The following is a 21369-nucleotide window of genomic DNA, read 5'->3' on the forward strand; positions in this document are numbered from 1 at the left end:
GTGGAATAATCCTCCAGGGACTGAGACTTGCCAGCCTGCTATCAAAGCTAGGGTTTCCTTCTGAGCAGTCTCTTTATCACACATTAATCTGTCTCTAGAGAACCATCCCTCCTCTTCTCCAATCTAGCCATCTGAAGTCTGCGCTCTCTCTTCTCTTCGGTACTCTTCTCCCTATCCCTCCTTCCCCCTCCATATCTCTTTCTCTCTCTCTCTCTCCCTCCCTCCCCCTCCAAATCTCTCTCTCTCTCTGTCTCCCTCTCTTCTCTTCGGTACTCTTCTCCCTCTCCCTCCCTCCATATCTCTCTGTCTCTCTCTCTCTGTCTCTCTCTCTCTCTCCCTCTCTCTCTCTGTCTCTCTGTCTCTGTCTCTCTCTCTCTGTCTCTCTCTCTCTCTTCTCTTCGGTACTCTTCTCCCTCCCCCTCCCCCTCCATATCTCTCTCTCTCTCCCTCCCTCCACCTCCATATCTCTCTCTCTCTGTCTCTCTCTGTCTCTCTGTCTCTCTCTCTGTCTCTGTCTCTCTCTCTGTCTCTGTCTCTGTCTGTCTGTGTCTGATTGCAGGCCTGAAGACTGTGAGTTGTCCTATATTCCTGTGAAGAAGGTCCAGACTGAAACGCTGGATCCAGTAAAGTAAGTGACAGAAGTCTGTTTGATGATTAGACTCTGTAGTCCAAGTTTGATAGTATTTAGCTGTGTGAAATTGATTTAAAACAGGCATCTGTGGGCTTAATTGGTCACTGGAAGGAAACCAAAATGCCTCTGATGTAGAAGATCGACCGACTAAATATGAGGGGAGAATCTCACACAGAAAGACAAAAGACAAAATTATGCATCTGAAAACAAATGTCAAAACTGTTTTTGCAACCGTTTTTTTGTTTTATTGCAGAAATGAGTACTTAAAGGACGACATGGGTGAGTTTGTCATGGATGATGTTTATCAATCTGAACTTTTCTATATATCACCTTCTAGTGTAACTCTCTCCTCACTAAAACCTCTCCCCCTCCTTGGTCTTCTCTAGAAGAGGAAGAGTTGTGGACGACCACCCGGGGTCTGTTCCTCAACGTCAGCATCATGGCCATCCCTTGTCTCTGCTCTATGGCCCCCAGGGGCCTGGCCCCTAACACCAGGTATGTGAGTCTCTCTTTCTTTCAAACATTTTATTTTACATTTTCAATACATCACAGTACAACAACAACAACAACCACAACAACATATACAGCATATACATTTTCAATACATCACAGTACAACAACAACAACAACAACCACAACAACATATACACAAAACAACAGCGATGTCAAGGTCTTCTAAAAATAAAACATGTTAGAAAAAGCAAATGAGGAATGTGGGTCTCTCTGATCACAACTACCTCCTGCATGTGTGACTGCAATACATGGATGCAAACCTACATCAATGCCTACATCACGTGTGTGAGTGCATACGAGCCTGCATCTATGTCTAGTATGTGTGTGTGGTTGACTGAGCAATGTGCATGACCTAAGTCCTGGACCAGTGATAATGGCTTGATGACTCCAAGCTGCCATGCCATGCTGTGTTAGGTGTGAGTAAATAAGCCAATGAGTGAACTGGGTCAGTGTGTCTGTGGTGTCTCAGTAGACATGTAGCCCAGCCTCCCAGCTAGGCCATTGCCATACAGGGGCCGTACCAACCAGTTCCAGGTAATCCTCTGGGATTGAGATCAGACTACCGAGGTCAAAGGCTTCTAACTGGACTAATCGGCACATAATGACTCTGATTAAAGGGAGTGGCAGAGCTTATTAAAGGGAGTGGCAGAGTTTATTAAAGGGAGTGGCAGAGTTTATTAAAGGGAGTGGCAGAGTTTATTAAAGGGAGTGGCTGAGTTTATTAAAGGGAGTAGCAGAAAGTGAGAACTTAAAGACCAGAGCATCTGTGGGCACTGCAGAACCAGGACTTCTAGGTGGTTTATACAAATGGCATCCTATTCCCTACACTCTTAGAATGTCTGGTGACTTGAATAACCCTGGAGATCCTCAAAGAACCTCTGGATTTCCTCAAGGAACCATTGCTAGTCAATGGTTCATATTTGCACCTTTGTTTAGTAGAGGGGTTCTTGGAGGAACCTTTTAATGTTTCAATGTAGCAACTGATTCCTGGAGGAACCATGGACGAGAAGCATGGCTTAGTAGGGGCGTGCCTTTCATATAGATATTTTTCGGCCACCTGTGGGGCTAAATGTAATTCCTGCTCATCTGTTCTGTTGTATTGTCAGGTTGAACACTGACAGTTTTGTAGCTTCAATGAGTCTTACATAGGTGTATGAGTTCCCCAAGAGCCTTTGCAAGAGTTGGAATGGTTACCACTTTATATTTTATATGTAATCAGTAAAGTAAGTATTATTGATATTATAATATGTATTATGCATAAATATTCATGGACAATTTGAGGTGTACAAACTGAACAGGAATGTCATTTACTCCAACGGGTGGACAAAAAGAACCAGCTCAATGCCACGCCTCCAATAAGCCACACCTCTAATCTTCTGATAGGCTGACACCTCTACAATATATTATTCAAAAGGTTTGAAATTGAACCTCTCCAATCACAAAAAGGTTCTGGTTTGAACCTTTACACAGGGGTTCCTCAAAGGCCCTCTTCAGAGGGGCTCCTCAAGGAACCTTTTTGAACTGGAAAGGCTCCCCCTGTGTGGCAATTTTAGAACCCCAAAAGGTTCTTCCAGGCTCCTGTGTAGTGCACTACATAGAGAATAGAGTGTCATCTGAGAAAAGTTCAGTCTGAGACTGGCCTCAGTAATGATATAGCATGTGGTAGAGCAACAGGCCCCACACAGTGAAGTGGAACCACACCGCTTATTATAGCATCATCAACCTTAACTACACAAGATAGAAACAGTAGTGTTTGTAGAAACTGACTATTAGTTGACCCGTATACAATAACACATACAGTAGTACGTGTAAGTAGAACTAATGTATACCACTCTCTGTTCTGTTCCTGACATTCTCGATTCTACTGCATGGTGACAGATGACAGGAAACATATAGGATTTGTTGCTTTATCAACCTGTTTGGATTGAATCGGCCACAGACTGATGTATCTAAAACCTGCTATGCATGTGTGTTCAAACCTGTTTCCGATTGCATTGGTCACAGCAATGTAGTATACATATGAAAGGATTTAAAAAAATACATCTCTCTCTCTCTCTCTGTAAGACTGAACAATGGCAGCATGGCCCTGATCACAGCAGGAAACACTTCCAGGGCAGAGTTTATCAAACACCTGAAGAGATACAACAGTGTAAACAATCAGGTGAGGTCACCCTTCCTTCCTTACACACCTAAATGCACCCACGTACTTACGCAGTTACACACGAGGCATATACAGTGGGGCAAAAAAGTATTTCGTCAGCCACCAATTGTGCAAGTTCTCCCACTTAAAAAGATGAGAGAGGCCTGTAATTTTCATCATAAGTACACTTCAACTATGACAGGAAAAATGAGAAAAATAAAATCCAGAAAATCACATTGTAGGATTTTTAATTTATTTATTTTAAAATAAGTATTTGGTCACCTACAAACAAGCAAGATTTCTGGCTCTCACAGACCTGTAACTTCTTCTTTAAGAGGCTCCTCTGTCCTCCACTCGTTACCTGTATTAATGGCACCTGTTTGAACTTGTTATCAGTATAAAAGACATCTATCCACAACCTCAAACAGTCACACTCCAAACTCCACTATGGCCAAGACCAAAGAGCTGTCAAAGGACACCAGAAACAAAATTGTAGACCTGCACCAGGCTGGGAAGACTGAATCTGCAATAGGTAAGCAGCTTGGTTTGAAAAAATCAACTGTGGGAGCAATTATTAGGAAATGGAAGACTTACAAGACCACTGATAATCTCCCTCGATCTGGGGCTCCACACAAGACCTCACCCCATGGGGTCAAAATGATCACAAGAACGGCGAGCAAAAATCCTAGAACCACACGGGGGGACCTAGTGAATGACCTGCAGAGAGCTGGGACCAAAGTAACAAAGCCTACCATCAGTAACACACTACGCCGCCAGGGACTCAAATTCTGCAGTGCCAGACGTGTCCCCTGCTTAAGCCAGTACATGTCCAGGCCCGTCTGAGGTTTGCTAGAGAGCATTTGGATGATCCAGAAGAATATTGGGAGAATGTCATATGGTCAGATGAAACCAAAATATAACTTTTTGGTAAAAACTCAACTCGTCGTGTTTGGAGGACAAAGGATGCTGAGTTGCATCCAAAGAACACCATACCTACTGTGAAGCATGAGGGTGGAAACATCATGCTTTGGGGCTGTTTTTCTGCAAAGGGACCAGGACTACTGATCCGTGTAAAGGAAAGAATGAATGGGGCCATGTATCGTGAAATTTTGAGTGAAAACCTCCTTCCATCAGCAAGGGCATTGAAGATGAAACGTGGCTGGGTCTTTCAGCATGACAATGATCCCAAACACACCACCCGGGCAACGAAGGAGTGGCTTTGTAAGAAGCATTTCAAGGTCCTGGAGTGGCCTAGCCAGTCTCCAGATCTCAACCCCATAGAAAATCTTTGGAGGGAGTTGAAAGCCTGTGTTGCCCAGCAACAGCCCCAAAACAGCACTGCTCTAGAGGAGATCTGCATGGAGGAATGGGCCAAAATACCAGCAACAGTGTGTGAAAACTTTGTGAAGACTTGCAGAAAACGCTTGACCTCTGTCATTGCCAACAAAGGGTATATAACAAAGTATTAAGATAAACTTTTGTTATTGACCAAATACTTATTTTCCACCATAATTTGCAAATAAATTCATTAAAAATCCTACAATGTGATTTTCTGGATTTATTTTCTCATTTTGTCTGTCATGGTTGAAATGTACCTATGATGAAAATGACAGGCCTCTTTCATCTTTTTAAGTGGGAGAACTTGCACAATTGGTGGCTGACTAAATACTTTTTTGCCCCACTGTATGCAAACACACACACACACACACACACACACACACACACACACACACACACACACACACAGGAAATCCTGCAGTCACTAATGGAGTTGTGTGACTGGCTGGCTGTGTGACTGGCTGACTTGTGTGACTGGCTGACATGTGTGACTGGCTGGCTGTGTGACTGGCTGGCTGGTGTGACTGGCTGACTGGTGTTACTGTGTGACTGGCTGGCTGGTGTGACTGGCTGACTGGTGTTACTGTGTGACTGGCTAACTGTGTGACTGGCTGACTGTGTGACTGGCTGATTTGTTTGACTGGCTGATTGGTGTGACTGGCTGACTGTGTGACTGGCTGACTGTGTGACTGGTTGACTGGTGTGACTAACTGGCTGTGTAACTAGCTGACTGTGTGACTGGCTGACTGGTGTGACTGGCTGACTGGTGTGACTGGCTGACTGTGTGACTGGCTGACTTGTGTGACTGGCTGACTGTGTGACTGTGTGACTGGCTGGCTGTGTGACTGGCTGGCTGTGTGACTGGCTGACTGTGTGACTGGCTGACTGTGTGACTGTGTGACTGTGTGACTGTGTGACTGGCTGGCTGTGTGACTGGCTGGCTGTGTGACTGGCTGATTTGATTGACTGGCTGACTGGTGTGACTGGCTGACTGTGTGACTGGCTGACTGGTGTGACTGGCTGACTGTGTAACTGGCTGATTTGTTTGACTGGCTGACTGGTGTGACTGTGTGACTGGCTGACTGTGTGACTGGCTGACTGGTGTGACTGGCTGATTTGTTTGACTGGCTGATTTGTTTGACTGTCTGACTGGTGTGACTGGCTGACTGTGTGACTGCCTGACTGATGTGACTGGCTGACTGGTGTGACTGGCTGACTGTGTGACTGACTGACTGTGTGACTGGCTGACTGATGTGACTGGCTGACTGGTGTGACTGTGTGACTGTCTGACTGTGTGACTGGCTGACTGGTGTGACTGGCTGATTTGTTTGACTGGTGTGACTGGCTGACTGTGTGACTGGCTGCCTGGTGTGACTGGCTGACAGGTGTGACTGGCTGACTGGTGTGACTGGCTGACTGGTGTGACTGGCTGACTTCTGTGACTGACTGACTGGTGTGACTGGCTGACTGTGTGACTGGCTGGCTGTGTGACTGGCTGACTGTGTTACTGGCTGGCTTTGTGACTGGCTGACTGTGTGACTGGCAGACTGTGTGACTGGCTGACTGGTGTGACTGGCTGACTGTGTGACTGGCTGACTGTGTGACTGGCTGACTCTGTGACTGGGCAGGGAAATCTACCTGAAGAGTGATACAAACATATTGTTTTAATGTACTGTCATAATGTTCAGACAAATAGTTAGAGAGGACTTCATCATTTCCATGCTGTTTGTCTATCCAGGAGAAGTTCTGACTAATGTTTGTTATTGGGCCATTTCCCATGAATACAAGCAGGAAATGGACATTATTCAATTATGACTCAGACAAACAAACAGCCATGAGTGTATTTATAGTCTGACTTCTATTTATATGTTTTAGTTTGATTTGAACGATGTCTGGGATACATCTGAAAAACGACGCTTGAAAAATCTATTTCCAGATGGGAAGTCAGAACACATATACCAGTTGAGGTTGGAAATGTTCCACTATCATATCTAGACCCAGTGCTCCATGTCCTCATCCATGTCCTCATCCATGTCCTCATCCATGTCCTCTTCCATGTCCTCCCTGTTTCCTTCAAGAATAAAAGATATGCTGGGGCGTTCATATGTACTATGTTCATGGTTACGGTGGCTTAACTGAACTGAACTGTTGTCGAGGACAGGATGGAACCTCTGTGACCAGGTCATAGATGGCGTCATTACTGTGTAGGGAATTGTCTTGTTGGGGATGCTGTGCATCATTGCCCCCTAGTGGTTGGAGTTGCTGCTGACTGAGACGATGGTCTTGTTCTCTCAGTCCTTCTTTCCTCTATTCCTCGCCTCCCTCTCAAAGCTTATTGGAGGTCCTAGGGAGGGATGTTGGATCATCCTTGTATACAGTTGGACAATAATATAATCTTCTTCTTCTCCTCCTCCCCAGTTTAGTTTCTCCTTCGTGGAGACGCAGACAGTGTGGGCTGTGAGGCTCCGCCCCCGCTCTCAGAGCAGCTGGTCTGATGACATCGCTGAGGACAATGGAGAGTATGACTCTAAGAACGCGCCCATCATCTCCTCCGAGGGGGCCTACCCCTGGAACGTAGACGGAGACCTACTGGAGGTGCCCTCAGAGCTGCTCATCAGGTACAGCTCCTGTTCTTGACCTGGCCCAAAGACCCCCCATGATCCTAGATCAGCAGCCCTACTCTGAGACGCTGTGTGAACACTGGCCGATGCAGTAGGTATAACTCTATCCTTTAGCTGGTCTAAAGCCCCATAGCAACTACACTGTCAGATAGACCTTCAACCTGGATACAAACCCTGTCTCAAATAACATGTTACCAAGGCAATGACCTACCGCTGCTCACTAAGTATAGCCCTGTACTGTAATCTCATGGTCATATTACTCTGGGTTTAATTTACACTCCTCAAAGACAGTTCTTACAGGTCATGTTCAGTGTAATTTAGCCATTAGTCTTTTTTCGATCATATATTTAAATTTAAAACCGGTATTGAAGAATTGCTTCACTGAAGTAGTAGTACTGTTATGTCAGTCAGATATGGGACATTTAAAACCTCTGTAACTGATTCATTTGTTTCACCACCAGGTAACATCCTCAACTCCTGACCCTGTTTGTTTTACCACCAGGTTACATCCTCAACTCCTGACCCTGTTTGTTTCACCACCAGGCTACATCCTCAACTCCTGACCCTGTTTGTTTTACCACCAGGTTACATCCTCAACTCCTGACCCTGTTTGTTTCACCACCAGGCTACATCCTCAACTCCTGACCCTGTTTGTTTTACCACCAGGTTACATCCTCAACTCCTGACCCTGTTTGTTTCACCACCAGGTTACATCCTCAACTCCTGACCCTGTTTGTTTTACCACCAGGTTACAACCTCAACTCCTGACCCTGTTTGTTTCACCACCAGGTTACATCCTCAACTCCTGACCCTGTTTGTTTTACCACCAGGTTACATCCTCAACTCCTGACCCTGTTTGTTTTACCACCAGGTTACATCCTCAACTCCTGACCCTGTTTGTTTTACCACCAGGTTACAACCTCAACTCCTGACCCTGTTTGTTTCACCACCAGGTTACATCCTCAACTCCTGACCCTGTTTGTTTTACCACCAGGTTACATCCTCAACTCCTGACCCTGTTTGTTTCACCACCAGGTTACATCCTCAACTCCTGACCCTGTTTGTTTTACCACCAGGTTACATCCTCAACTCCTGACCCTGTTTGTTTCACCACCAGGTTACATCCTCAACTCCTGACCCTGTTTGTTTCACCACCAGGTTACATCCTCAACTCCTGACCCTGTTTGTTTTACCACCAGGTTACATCCTCAACTCCTAACTCTGTTTGTTTCACCACCAGGCTACATCCTCAACACCTGACCCTGTTTGTTTTACCACCAGGTTACATCCTCAACTCCTGACCCTGTTTGTTTTACCACCAGGTTACATCCTCAACTCCTGACCCTGTTTGTTTTACCACCAGGTTACATCCTCAACTCCTGACCCTGTTTGTTTCACCACCAGGTTACATCCTCAACTCCTGACCCTGTTTGTTTCACCACCAGGTTACATCCTCAACTCCTGACCCTGTTTGTTTCACCACCAGGTTACATCCTCAACTCCTGACCCTGTTTGTTTCACCACCAGGTTACATCCTCAACTCCTGACCCTGTTTGTTTCACCACCAGGTGTACATCCTCAACTCCTGACCCTGTTTGTTTCACCACCAGGTTACATCCTCAACTCCTGACCCTGTTTGTTTTACCACCAGGTTACATCCTCAACTCCTGACCCTGTTTGTTTTACCACCAGGTTACATCCTCAACTCCTGACCCTGTTTGTTTCACCACCAGGTTACATCCTCAACTCCTGACCGTTTGTTTCACCACCAGGTTACATCCTCAACTCCTGACCTTGTTTGTTTCACCACCAGGTTACATCCTCAACTCCTGACCCTGTTTGGAGTGTACATCGAGGAGGCAGAGGAGGCACACATCAAGTGCAGCTGCATTTAACACTGTCTGTAGAGCGGAATCGATACCGTTTAAAGCTGTCTAAAGGGTGGATGAGCCTATACACATACCAACCTCCACTGGCATTGCCACAGAATGTAACATACAGTCTTTCCTACTGTGCTTTACAAGAAACTGTCTTCAGTGTATAGACTGTCTACAGTTTAAACTATCTACAAGAGAGGAGCTTTTACACACAACCTAAAACTATGTATGTAAGGGTTGTCGATACGCACAACCTCAGTTTGCACTATCACTGAATGTCACCTACAGGCTTTACTATTGTACATCTTTCAATGTTAGACGTCAAATAACCAAATGGAGGACAGACAGGCACATTAAATAGAAAAGGTTGATTTATATTAAAGCAAAGACAACATAATAATACATTCCAGTGCACGATTACATCAATTATCAGACCAAAGTGAAATGTGTTGACAAACAAAATGTTATCTGTCCATTTTTACACGCCACACACTTATTTATTAAAAATAAACAATTATTTCAATTTATAGAAATGTGGAATGTGCCCCCTTTATTTTTGTCAAAACTGACAACTTGGTCATGAAAGGTTGACTCCCTGAAAATTCAAGCAGTAAAAATATGTTACTCTTCCGCATGCAGCCTACCATCTCTCCAAAGCTGAATGTTCCAATCCCTTACAGCTACAGTAAGAACACAGAATCCATTGAATCCATAGGGATGAAAATGTTCCAAAAGGTAAGGCCAGTGTTCCGTGTGTTCCATTTGAGGAACATTTGAGTCATTTCTGAAGAACAAGCTCTTTCATTTTTCATTTCTGTGTCGGAAACTTCTGCTGCCATGGTGTATGAGTTGCTGTCGTACGCACACACTAAAATGCATACACGCAAACGCACGTATGCACACACACACAGGGTCCCTCCCCCTCCCCTTTCTATGAAACATGGCTGTAGGCTGTACGGCTCGGCAGATGCTTTCGCTGGGTCTCACAGATCAACCAGAACAAATGTTCCTTCTTTCAATCTGATGGTTTATCACTAGTGACACTAGTTTCACAATAAATGTGTGACTTTGTGACAGTTTGAGGCTGTTTCCCCTCCCTACCCATAGCATGAAGATACAAAAGGAAATGTTGTTTAAAAAGGATGCGAAAGAAAGGTCCTCTTGATATATCTATATACACAGTATATCCACACCTAATGAGGATAGATTTGGCATATAAGATGTGTATATATCATTGTATACAAATAGACTTCCTATCCACAGAGAAAAGCTTCAGCAGTGCATTCATACATGTTTTGTACAGCAGACACAATAAATATGTGCGACCGAATCCAAGTAGTCAGGTATGGGAGAATGTTTTGCAACGTAAAATGAACGGTTCTTAATTAATGGACAGGCACAGAAAGTGCCTCCCTGTTTCGCACTCTGTTTCGGAGCGTTTTCTTCTGTTTCATGCATATTGAACAAGACCATGGAATGTTCGGCTTCATATCCTGAGTTCTTGGTGGGGAATAAAAACAGGAATGATAGGCCTGTTCTTGTGAGGTCACATAGTCCATGTTCTAATGTACATTCCACGTACGCAGTCCAATGTTCTATACTCTCACTGCAACAAGCCCAGAGGTAAAGTGCAAAAGTTTTCCCTCTTGCATGTTTTAGAGAAATTACAGCATTTTGTTGATTCCTAGATTTTGAGCCACAAATGTTTGAATTGTCCTGCAGTTCTTTCCCTTGGGTTTGGATGATCTCAATCAAAATGGGCCTTTTAGTAGAGAAGCTGTTCCCCAGCAGTTAGTTCATGTTGTCGTATAGAACCATTCTGTATTAGTACACTCTTAGGATATACTCTCAGTCTTCTCACTCTTTGGTACATAGTCCCAGCTATCCCTCCTGATCTCCTTCTTAAACTGCCTCTTGAAGAAACCAGCCTGGGAATGAAAGAACCAGGTTCAGTTTCAGATGAGAAGGAGAGGGAAAAGAATGCAGTGTGTGTTTGTATGCTGTTTTGTGTGTAGTGTAAAAGATGAAGGTGTCGTACTGACCTTCCAGAGGGCGAAGATGAGCAGGGCCAGGATCAGGAGTCCCACCAGTAGACTCCCTACAATGATGAACCCCTCCACTGCTGCCTGAGGCTTCTGGTTGAAGTGGGCCTCCAACACAACCTGAAACATCAGAATTAAATAAAACGTTATTACCATGCACTAGTATTACATTGTACATCTATGACCTGGAACTTCAGACAAGGTTGGAAATGTCCTGTCATTTCCACCGCTGTCCTAACATGGACACTGTACATTCCAGCGTTTTATAATAGTAAGGCACTCGGAGGTTGCATAGGCAATTTCCTGACACTTCTTAACCCTACCAGGACATTTGTATCTATTATGGATCCCCATTCACTTCTGCCAAGCTACTCTTCATGGGGTCCAGCAAAATGAAGGCAGTTATACCATTTAAAAAACATTACAATACATTCACAACAGATTTCAAAACACATTAAGTGTGTGCGCTCAGGCCTCTACTCTACTACCACATATCTACAACACAAAATCTATGTGTGTGTATAGTGTGTATGTTATCGCATGTTTGTATACTTGTGCCTGTGTTGTGTTGCTTCACAGTCCCCGGTGTTCCATAAGATGTATTTTTATCTGTTTTTTAAATCTAATTTGACTGCACGAGTTGCTTGATGTGGTTTAGAGCTCTATATAGTACTGTGAGCCTCCCATAGTCTGTTCTGGACTTGGACTTATGCATGGATGTCAATACCTCTCTCAAATACAAGTAGTGATGAAATCAATCTCTCCTCCTCTTTGAGCCAGGAGAGATTGACATGTATATTGTTAATGTTAGCTCTCTGTATTTATTTATTTGATTTATTTCACCTTTATTTAACCAGGTAGGCAAGTTGAGAACAAGTTCTCATTTACAATTGCGACCTGGCCAAGATAAAGCAAAGCAGTTCTACACATACAACGACACAGAGTTACACATGGAGTAAAACAAACATACAGTCAATAATACAGTATAAACAAGTCTATATACGATGTGAGCAAATGAGGTGAGATTAGGGAGGTAAAGGCAAAAAAAAGGCCATGGTGGCAAAGTAAATACAATATAGCAAGTAAAACACTGGAATGGTAGATTTGCAGTGGAAGAATGTGCAAAGTAGAAATAAAAATAATGGTATGCAAAGGAGCAAAATAAATAAATACAGTAGGGGAAGAGGTAGTTCTTTGGGCTAAATTATAGATGGGCTATGTGCAGTAATCTGTGAGCTGCTCTGACAGCTGGTGCTTAAAGCTAGTGAGGGAGATAAGCGTTTCCAGTTTCAGAGATTTTTGTAGTTCGTTCCAGTCATTGGCAGCAGAGAACTGGAAGGAGAGGCGGCCAAAGGAAGAATTGGTTTTTGGGGTGACCAGAGAGATATACCTGCTGGAGCGCGTGCTACAGGTGGGTGCTGCTATGGTGACCAGCAAGCTGAGATAAGGGGGGACTTTACCTAGCAGGGTCTTGTAGATGACCTGGAGCTAGTGGGTTTGGCGACGAGTATGAAGCGAGGGCCAGCCAACAAGAGAGTACAGGTCACAGTGGTGGGTATTATATGGGGCTTTGGTGACAAAACGGATGGCACTGTGATAGACTGCATCCAATTGATTGAGTAGGGTATTGGAGGCTATTTTGTAAATGACATGTATACATTCAAGGGCCAGCCGTACTGCCCTGTTCTGAGCCAATTCCAATTTTCCTAAGTCCCTCTTTGTGGCACCTGACCAGACGACTGAACAGTAGTCCTGTTTCGGCAATACTAGGGCCTGTAGGACCTGCCTTCTTGATAGTGTTGTTAAGAAGGCAGAGCAGTGCTTTATTATGGATAGACTTCTCCCCATTTTAGCTACTGTTGTATCAATACGTTTGACCATGACAGTTTACAATCCAGGGTCACCTCAACTTGCTCCCCATTTCCACATTATTCATTACAAGATTTAGTTGAGGTTTAGGGTTTAGTGAAAGATTTGTCGCAAGTACAATGCTTTTAGTAATATAGGACTAACTTATTCCTTGTCACCCACTCTGAAACTTACTGCAGCTCTTTGTTAAGTGTTGCAGTCATTCCAGTCACTGTAGTAGCTGACGTGTATAGTGTTGAGTCATCCTCACACATATACACACATGCTTTACTCAAAGCTGATTGGTCGGCTATTTGAGCCAGTAAAGGGGGCTTTACTATTCTTAGGTAGAGGAATGACTTTTGCTTCCCTCCAAGCTTGAGAGCACACACATTCTAGTAGGCTTAAATTGAAGATATGGCAAATAGTAGTGGCAATATCGTCTGCTATTATCCTCAGTCATTTCCCGTCCAAGTTGTCAGACCCCGGTGGCTTGTCATTGTTGATAGAAAACAATATTTTTTTCACTCACTTTACAGAAATCAAAATTACAATGCTTGTCTTTCATCATTTGGTCAGATATACTTGGATGTGTAGTGTCAGTGTTTGTTGCTGGCATGTCATGTTTTTACTATCATTCTTTATGTCATTTATCTATGTTTCATAGTATAGTTTCTCATTTGAGTGATCTCCATTGTGGAACAGTGACATGCTATCCTCCAAAAGATATAAGGCCAATGTATGACTACTGTATAGGCCTATCATTTCTTACCTGGGCAATAGGGGTCTGCTGTAATAGGATGGTGTGAGGGTCCTCCCTTGGTGATGTGATGATGCCAGTACTCTCTATCAGCATCACTCCATGACGACCCTGAGGAGAGGGGGGGGTAAGGATTTGATTACATTAGAACACTTTAATATCCTCAATGAAGAAATGATCATTTGTGTTGTGATTTTAAGAGATTTGAAAGTGTAGCATTAGTGAAGTGTTCACCGGTGTGAGCTGTAGAACAGTGGGGTTGAGCTTCACTTCCATCTGAATGGTGGCTTCTTTCCCAATGTCCATGTCTCCTAGTCTACACACCAGAGTCAGGCACAGGTCGTCTCCGCGAGCACAGAACTATGGAGAGAAACAACACTATTGTGATTCCATTTTAAAACATCAACATCAGTGGAATATAGCACTGCTACATAATAAGGTTAGGGCCAATTCCATTTAAACTCATGACTGCATCAATATGGAATTGACCCCAACACTGCTACATACTATAACTATATACATTATAGGAGTAGGGGAGGGAGGTATCTACCATTTTGCGTTTGCTGGTTTTGGAGAAGAAGAAGACCAGTTCCTTGATTAAAGACGACCGTGGCACCTCACAATCATCTTCTACTGTGATGGAGCCGTTTTTAATGGAGCATTCTCCAAGAGAGGTCTAACAGATGAGGAAAGAAATTAAGTTAGATATTGGTGATTATAAACTGGGTGGTTCGAGCCCTGAATGCTGATTAGCTGAAAGCCATGGTATATTTAAGCAATATGGCCCGAAGGGGTGTGGTATATGGCCAATATACCACAGCTAAGGGCTGTTCTGGACACAGTCCTTAGCCGTGGTATATTGGCCATATATCACAAACCCCAGAGGTGCCTTATTGCTATTATAAACTGGTTACCAATGTAATTAGAGCAGTAAAAATAAATGTTTTGTCATACCCGTGGTATACGGACTGATATACCATGGCTGTCAGCCAATCAGCATTCAGGGCTCGAACCACCGAGTTTATAATAGACCGTATACCATTGGTATGACAGAAATGTTCTATTTAATGGTCTAATTACGTTGGTAACCAGTTTATAATAGCAGTAAGGCACCTCGGGTTTGTGGTATATGGCCAATATACCACGGCTAAGGGTGGAATTTTTCATCAATCAATCACACACTTACCTGAAAATCTGCAATGTGGAGTAATCTGTGTGGATATGGTGATAGTATCTTGGGAATATCAATCTCAACTTCCGTGTTGAGAGATTTGCTTGGACCGATATTGACAACCTGCCAAGGCACACCGATACAATATGTCAGTATAAACCCAGGCAGTCAGTCATTCAAATACTAAAACTAGGCTGTAACGATCACATCAGTTTCTGTTAGAAAACAATGTTATATTGTATTCCTATGGTACATACCTTGTAAGTGTAGTTGAATGTCTCTGTGTAGCAATCAACTGGAGTAGGCTCCTGGTCACCAAATACAAAGGATGTTGGAGTCACAAACCTGCAACAGAGATCAGTAATTAGCTTATGAAGTACAATAAGAAATGTTTATATATACTGTCAATGAAGAGCGAGGAACTGTCTTTGTTACTGTAAATAAATGTGTTACCCATGGACACTGACATCCACGCCATATCTCAACGGTAACGTCAGAGTGGCTGAGTTGTCATGCAGAAGATCCTCATTTTCAGAATTGTCTCTGGAAAAGACCATGTCAGAAAAAAACAAGAAATGATCTATTTAGATTCCATTTCATATTAAAAATGTGATATATTGAAAACAAAACATTTAAGCACAGCCAATGCCATTATACTGTTAAAGGAATTCAACTCAAAGCCAAAGAAATTCCAAACATCAGACGTTGCAGAACATTGCTACTGTTTCTCAGAGTGAGAGGCCAAAGCATACCTTCAATTATTACATGACACTTGAAGATGGTTTTCAGAGGTGTCATGCCCATATGGGCACATGGGCACGTGCCCCCTCAGATTTGTCCTGTTTTTAAAATGTTCAGATGTTAAAGTAACAACTAAGCTTCATAATTATTTCTAAAAGGATTTGTCAGTGGTATTTTGTGGAGGGGGCACACTGACTGGACCAGGCAAAGAGTACCCCCCAGTAAGTGGTTCCTTCCTAGGTGCACTATCGAGCAAAGATATGTATGCAGACCATATTGCCAGTGGAAGAGAAGAGAGAGAGAGTCACACACAGCGTTTGATTTGATTTTAGCTGCCGGTGATGGGCAGGACTCGCAGGAGGTGTTTGTAAATTAATTTGATCAAGCTATGTAGGATATTGATTCCTTCTTGATGAATAAATAAATACTAAATAAATAATAACACAAAAATGTCCCAACCTCATAACTAGCTACCAATCAAGTTAGTCTATCTTAGCTGACATGCCTGCTGACAAGGTTGCTAGACTTTAGAAAATAATACAATTGCTTTATTAATGATTGGGTACTATGTACCAATGTAGCAGTTGTACTAAACCCCTACGGCATAAAGGTTCTTAAATAATCAATGTGCCTCATGAATTAAAATTACAATTGAACAGGGAAAGAAGTATGCTTTTTTACATCAAACTCAGCATAACGATCATGGCTCTAGATTGCAGGAAAAGCTGTTCCAGCTGTTAGAAAAATGTGACATTCTCTGAACAAAACTCTGAGCAAGGAATGTCTCCAGTTAAGTGTTACCAGATATGAACATGGAGTGTTTTAGAGTGTTCTGAAACTGTCAAACATTCAACAGCTTTTCTTTACCCAGATATGAACATGGAGTGTTTAGAGTGTTCTGAAACTGTCAAACATTCAACAGCTTTTCTTTACCCAGATAAGAACATGGAGTGTTTTAGAGTGTTCTGAAACTGTCAAACATTCAACAGCTTTTCTTTACCCAGATATGAACATGGAGTGTTTTAGAGTGTTCTGAAACTGTCAAACATTCAACAGCTTTTCTTTACCCAGATATGAACATGGAGTGTTTTAGAGTGTTCTGAAACTGTCAAACATTTAACAGCTTTTCTTTACCCAAACGAAACAACAGGGGCCGCCGGATGTACTTCTCAACTACATAACAATGTAACAACTACAGGAGGAAACCAAGAGAGGGAACCTGCAGCACCCTCTGATTTGAATAATTTAGGTCACTGGGACTGTGTTTCCTGTTTCCCCTAGCAACAGTACAAACACATACACTGAGTGTACAAAACATTAGCTGAAATTGGCTGAATGTGGTGGACCATTCTTGATACACACAGGAAACTGTTGAGCATGAAAAACTCAATGGCACCTACTACCATACCTCATTCAAAGACAGCTTTCACCTGGATTCATCTGGTCAGTCTATGTAATGGAAAGAACGGGTGTTCCTAATGTTTTGTCCACTCAGTGTCACATTGGGCTGTTTTACGATCCGTCTGTTTGGTTTGATAAGGCTGGCAAGACGTCACCGATGGTGTAACAGCACGTCAGTTTAAAAAACCTGCCATTCGATTATTTAATGTATTTTGGAGAAAGATTTGCGTTCGTGGGTTAGGGGATCTGTGCTAAGGTCAGAAGTAGTGTAAGCAGATCCAGTTACCTGCAAAAGTAAAAAAAAAGGTTATGATGAAGACCTAGGGTCAAAACATTACACTCAATAACGCTGCAGGCGCATTCAGTGTGTGGGCATCCATCTTTCCTTTATGGGTCTGTACTTACCCAAAAGTGTTGATGGATATGCTAATGTCACCAGCACTGCTACTCTGGTTTACATCCAACAGAAAGCTGATGTTCACCTGCAGAAAATACAGAAATTCTGATTAGATAGCAAGTAAGATATTACCCTCTTAAACAGCAGTTTATAAAACGCTGCCTTTAAAACAGCAGCAGCATTGGCAGCAAACAGCAGATATGGGTCTGGATACCCACTGGGCACACACTGGTTGAATCAACATTGTTTCCACGTCATTTCAGTAAATTTACGTTGAACCAACAAAGAATAGACATTGAACAGGGCAATCTGATTTTTGTGTGTGAATGTAACTGTAATCAGTTAGTTACATTACCAGCAAAAATATCGTAATCAGATTACAGAAAAACTAGTTGATTGCTTCTTGGATTACTTTTAAATTCAGAAAGGATGTTTGAAAAAATACATTAAGACACCTTTCTGTTTTTCTCAATGACATTCAATTCAGATTTAAAAAAGGTGCAATAAAAAAATTGTTTTAGCTCCTGATCGAGAGACCACTATGATGTCACACTAAATGCATTTGATGGGTCATTTTAGTCTTCTTCTAATGCATTTTAAGGGAAGGTAATCCAAAAGTAACTAAAAGTAATCAGATTACGTTACTGAGTTTGTGTCATCCAAAAGTTATGTTACTTGTTACAATTTTAGACAGGTAACTAGTAACTGTAATGGATTACATTAAGAAAGTAACCTACCCAACCATGACATTGAATTTATGTCTGTGCCCAGTGGGGTAATTAGTTAAAGTATCCAGACCCAGATTAATAGAGTAAAATTCGAGTAACATGGAAGTAAAGTTTGAGTAATTCTGGAGTAACCTTAGAGTAATATTAGAGTAACAGAGTAAGGTTGGAATAATGTTAGAGTAGCATTATAGTAAGGCTGGAGTCACAGTAGAGTAAGGCCGGAGTAACATTAGAGTAAGGCTGAAGTAACAGAGTAAGGTTGGAGTAAAATTAGAGTAAGGTTTGAGTAACAGTAGAGTAAGGCTGAAGTAACAGAGGAAGGCTGGAGTAAAATTAGAGGAAGGCCGGAGTAACATTAGAGTAAGGTTGGAGTGACAGAGTAAGGCTGAAGTAACAGAGTACAGTTGGAGTAAAATTAAAGTAAGGCCGGAGTAACATTAGAGTAAGGCTGGAGTGACAGAGTAAGGCTGGAGTAACAGAGTAAGGTTGGAGTAACATTAGGGTAAGGTTGGAGTAACAGTAGAGTAAGGCTGGAGTGACATAGTAAGGCTGAAGTTGCAGAGTAAGGCTGGAGTAAAACTAGAGTAAGGTTGGATTAACAGTAGAGTAAGGTTGGGATAAGGCTAGAGTAACATTAGAGTAAGGTAGGAGTAAGTTTGAGTGTTGTGTCTACAGTACCTTGGCTCCAGAGCTGAAGTACAGGTTCCCAACACTACAGTCCATTCCTACTATTGTCTTGTTCTCCTCTGAAATGTCACAGCTCACATACTTCTCCTTCTGAAAACAATAACAGATAATGGGATTGTATGTGTAATTTATTACAATCCAAGAGCGCATAGATTCACATGATTTTGTGTGTTTCTTAGAATTGCATTGCCACATCGTATAAATTACATTGGTGATTATGTGAGAAATGTAATGACTGCTACTCTGAGTAATCAATAAATCAAACACGTACTGCATCAAGGACTTTGATGTAGTGCAGGTTGGATGGGAAGCGTAACTGGAGTCTGGGGAGGAAGGCATCATCTCCAGCGTTCACCAGGGTTGTGTTCAACATGATGGTCTTCCCATTACCCAATGCAAAGTACTGTATGTTGTTGTGTTTCCTGCAAGATTAACAGTCTTAGGGGCTGGATTGAATAGGGCCCTATGTATAAAACTGGAAGGCTGTCGCCTCATACAGTACCAGTCAAAAGTTTGGACACACCTACTCATTCCAGGGTTTTTCTTTATTTTTTCTATTTTCTACATTGTAGAATAATAGTGAAGACATCAAAATGATGAAATAACACATGGAATTATGTAGTAACCAAAAAAGCATTAAACAAATCAAAATATATTTATATTTTAGATTCTTCAAAGTAGCCACCATATGCCTTGATGACAGCTTTGCACACTCTTGGCGTTCTCTCAACCAGCTTCAGGTAGCCCAATGGTTAGAGTGTTGGGTCAGTAACTGAAAGGTTGCTGGATTGAATCCCCGCGCTGACAAGGTAAAAATCTGTCGTTCTTACCCCTGAACAAGGCAATTAACCCACTGTTCCCTGGTAGACTGTCATTGTAAATAATAATTTGTTCTTTTTAATTTTTAATTTTATTTAACCAGGCAAGTCAGTTAAGAACAAATTCTTATTTTCAATGACGGCCTGGGAACAGTGGGTTAACTGCCTGTTCAGGGGCAGAACGACAGATTTGTACCTTGTCAGCTCGGGGGTTTGAACTCACAACATTCCGGTTACTAGTCCAACGCTCTAACCTGCCGTCTAGTTATTTTTTTTTTAATGAGGTAGTCATCTGGAATGCATTTCAATTAACAGGTTTGTGTTGTTAAAAGTTCATTTGTGAAATGGCTTTCCTTCTTACTGCGTTTAAGACAATCAGTTGTGTTGTGACAAGGTAGGGGTGGTATACAGAAGATTGCCCTATTTGGTAAAAGACCAAGTCCATATTATGGCACGAACAGCTCAAATAAGCAAAGAGAAACAACAGTCCATCATTACTTTAAGACATGGAGGTCAGTCAATATGGAACATTTCAAGAACTTCTTCAAGTGCAGTCACAAAAACCATCAAGCACTATAATGAAACTGGCTCTCATGAGGACCGCCACAGGAAAGGAAGACCCAGAGTTACCTCTGCTGCAGAGGATAAAATCATTAGAGTTACCAGCCTCAGAAATTGCAGCCCAAATAAATGCTTCACAGAGTTCAAGTAACAGACACATCTCAACACCAACTGTTCAGAGGAGACTGCGTGAATCAGGCCTTCATGGTTGAATTGCTGCAAAGAAACCACTACTAAAGGACACCAATTAGAAGAAGAGACTTGTTGGACCAAGAAACATGAGCAATGGACATTAGACCGGTGGAAAACTGTCCTTTGGTCTGATGAGTCCAAATTTGAGATTTTTGGTTCCAACTGCAATGTCTTTGTAAGACTCAGAGTAGATGAACAGATAATCATTGCATGTGTGGTTCCGACCATGAAGCATGGAGGAGGTGTGGTGGTGCTTTGCTGGTGACACAGTCTGTGATTTATTTAGAATTCAAGGCACACTTAACCAGCATGGTTACCACAGCAGCAAAGCACAGCGATACGCCATCCCATCTGGTTTGCGCTTAGTGGGACTATCATTTGTTTTTCAACAGGACAATGACCCAACACACCTCCAGACTGTGTAAGAGCTATTTGACCAATAAGGAGAGCAATGGAGTGCTGCATCAGATGACCTGGCCTCCACAATCACTTGACCTCAACCCAATTGAGATGTTTTGGGATGAGTTGGACTGCAGAGTGAAGGAAAAGCAGCCAACAAGTGCTCAGCATATGTGGGAACTCCTTCACGACTGTTGGAAAAGCATTCCATGTGAAGCTGGTTGAGAGAATGCCAAGAGTGTGCAAAGCTGTCATCAAGGCAAAGGGTGGCTACTTTGAAGAATCTAAAATATATTTTGATTTGTTTAACACTTTTTTGGTTACTACATGATTCCATGTGTTATTTCATATTTTTGATGTCTTCACTATTATTCTACAATGTAGAAATCTCCAAACTTTTGACTTGTACTGTACCTGTGACTACAGCACATCTGTGCTATAACCCCAATGAATCCCATCCATCAGTGTGGTATTGCTTTACTTGAATAGACTTGAGTCATACAA

At 42.5% G+C, this 21369-nt stretch overlaps 2 protein-coding genes across 3 annotated transcripts in view; one reads left to right on the top strand and one right to left on the bottom strand.

Annotated features, from left to right (window-relative positions):
* Positions 1 to 9653, top strand: part of LOC135547552 (ceramide kinase-like protein) — a 92719-nt gene extending 83066 nt beyond the window's left edge. The window contains exons 8-13 of one of the 2 annotated variants that reach the window (XM_064976655.1): positions 560 to 628; positions 885 to 910; positions 1018 to 1126; positions 3209 to 3305; positions 7041 to 7240; positions 9057 to 9653. In XM_064976655.1, coding sequence (XP_064832727.1) covers positions 560 to 628; positions 885 to 910; positions 1018 to 1126; positions 3209 to 3305; positions 7041 to 7240; positions 9057 to 9138 — 583 coding nt within the window. In that variant the 3' untranslated portion in view covers positions 9139 to 9653. Of the gene's footprint in view, positions 1 to 559; positions 629 to 884; positions 911 to 1017; positions 1127 to 3208; positions 3306 to 7040; positions 7241 to 7745; positions 7810 to 9056 lie in introns of those variants that run through there. The other variant, XM_064976657.1, reaches the window with a different exon arrangement.
* LOC135547551 (integrin alpha-4-like) overlaps positions 9474 to 21369 on the bottom strand; it is a 40265-nt gene continuing 28369 nt past the window's right edge. Inside the window, exons 18-28 of the mRNA XM_064976654.1 lie at positions 19167 to 19317; positions 18887 to 18985; positions 17489 to 17565; positions 15395 to 15484; positions 15199 to 15286; positions 14957 to 15064; positions 14321 to 14446; positions 14005 to 14130; positions 13783 to 13881; positions 11163 to 11282; positions 9474 to 11048 (exon numbers count right to left, since the gene is read on the bottom strand). Coding sequence (XP_064832726.1) covers positions 10956 to 11048; positions 11163 to 11282; positions 13783 to 13881; positions 14005 to 14130; positions 14321 to 14446; positions 14957 to 15064; positions 15199 to 15286; positions 15395 to 15484; positions 17489 to 17565; positions 18887 to 18985; positions 19167 to 19317 — 1177 coding nt within the window. The 3' untranslated portion in view covers positions 9474 to 10955. The remainder of the gene's footprint in view (positions 11049 to 11162; positions 11283 to 13782; positions 13882 to 14004; positions 14131 to 14320; positions 14447 to 14956; positions 15065 to 15198; positions 15287 to 15394; positions 15485 to 17488; positions 17566 to 18886; positions 18986 to 19166; positions 19318 to 21369) is intronic.

This window comes from Oncorhynchus masou, chromosome 10 (assembly GCF_036934945.1).
Source record: "Oncorhynchus masou masou isolate Uvic2021 chromosome 10, UVic_Omas_1.1, whole genome shotgun sequence".
NCBI classification, from domain to species: Eukaryota; Metazoa; Chordata; class Actinopteri; order Salmoniformes; family Salmonidae; genus Oncorhynchus; species Oncorhynchus masou.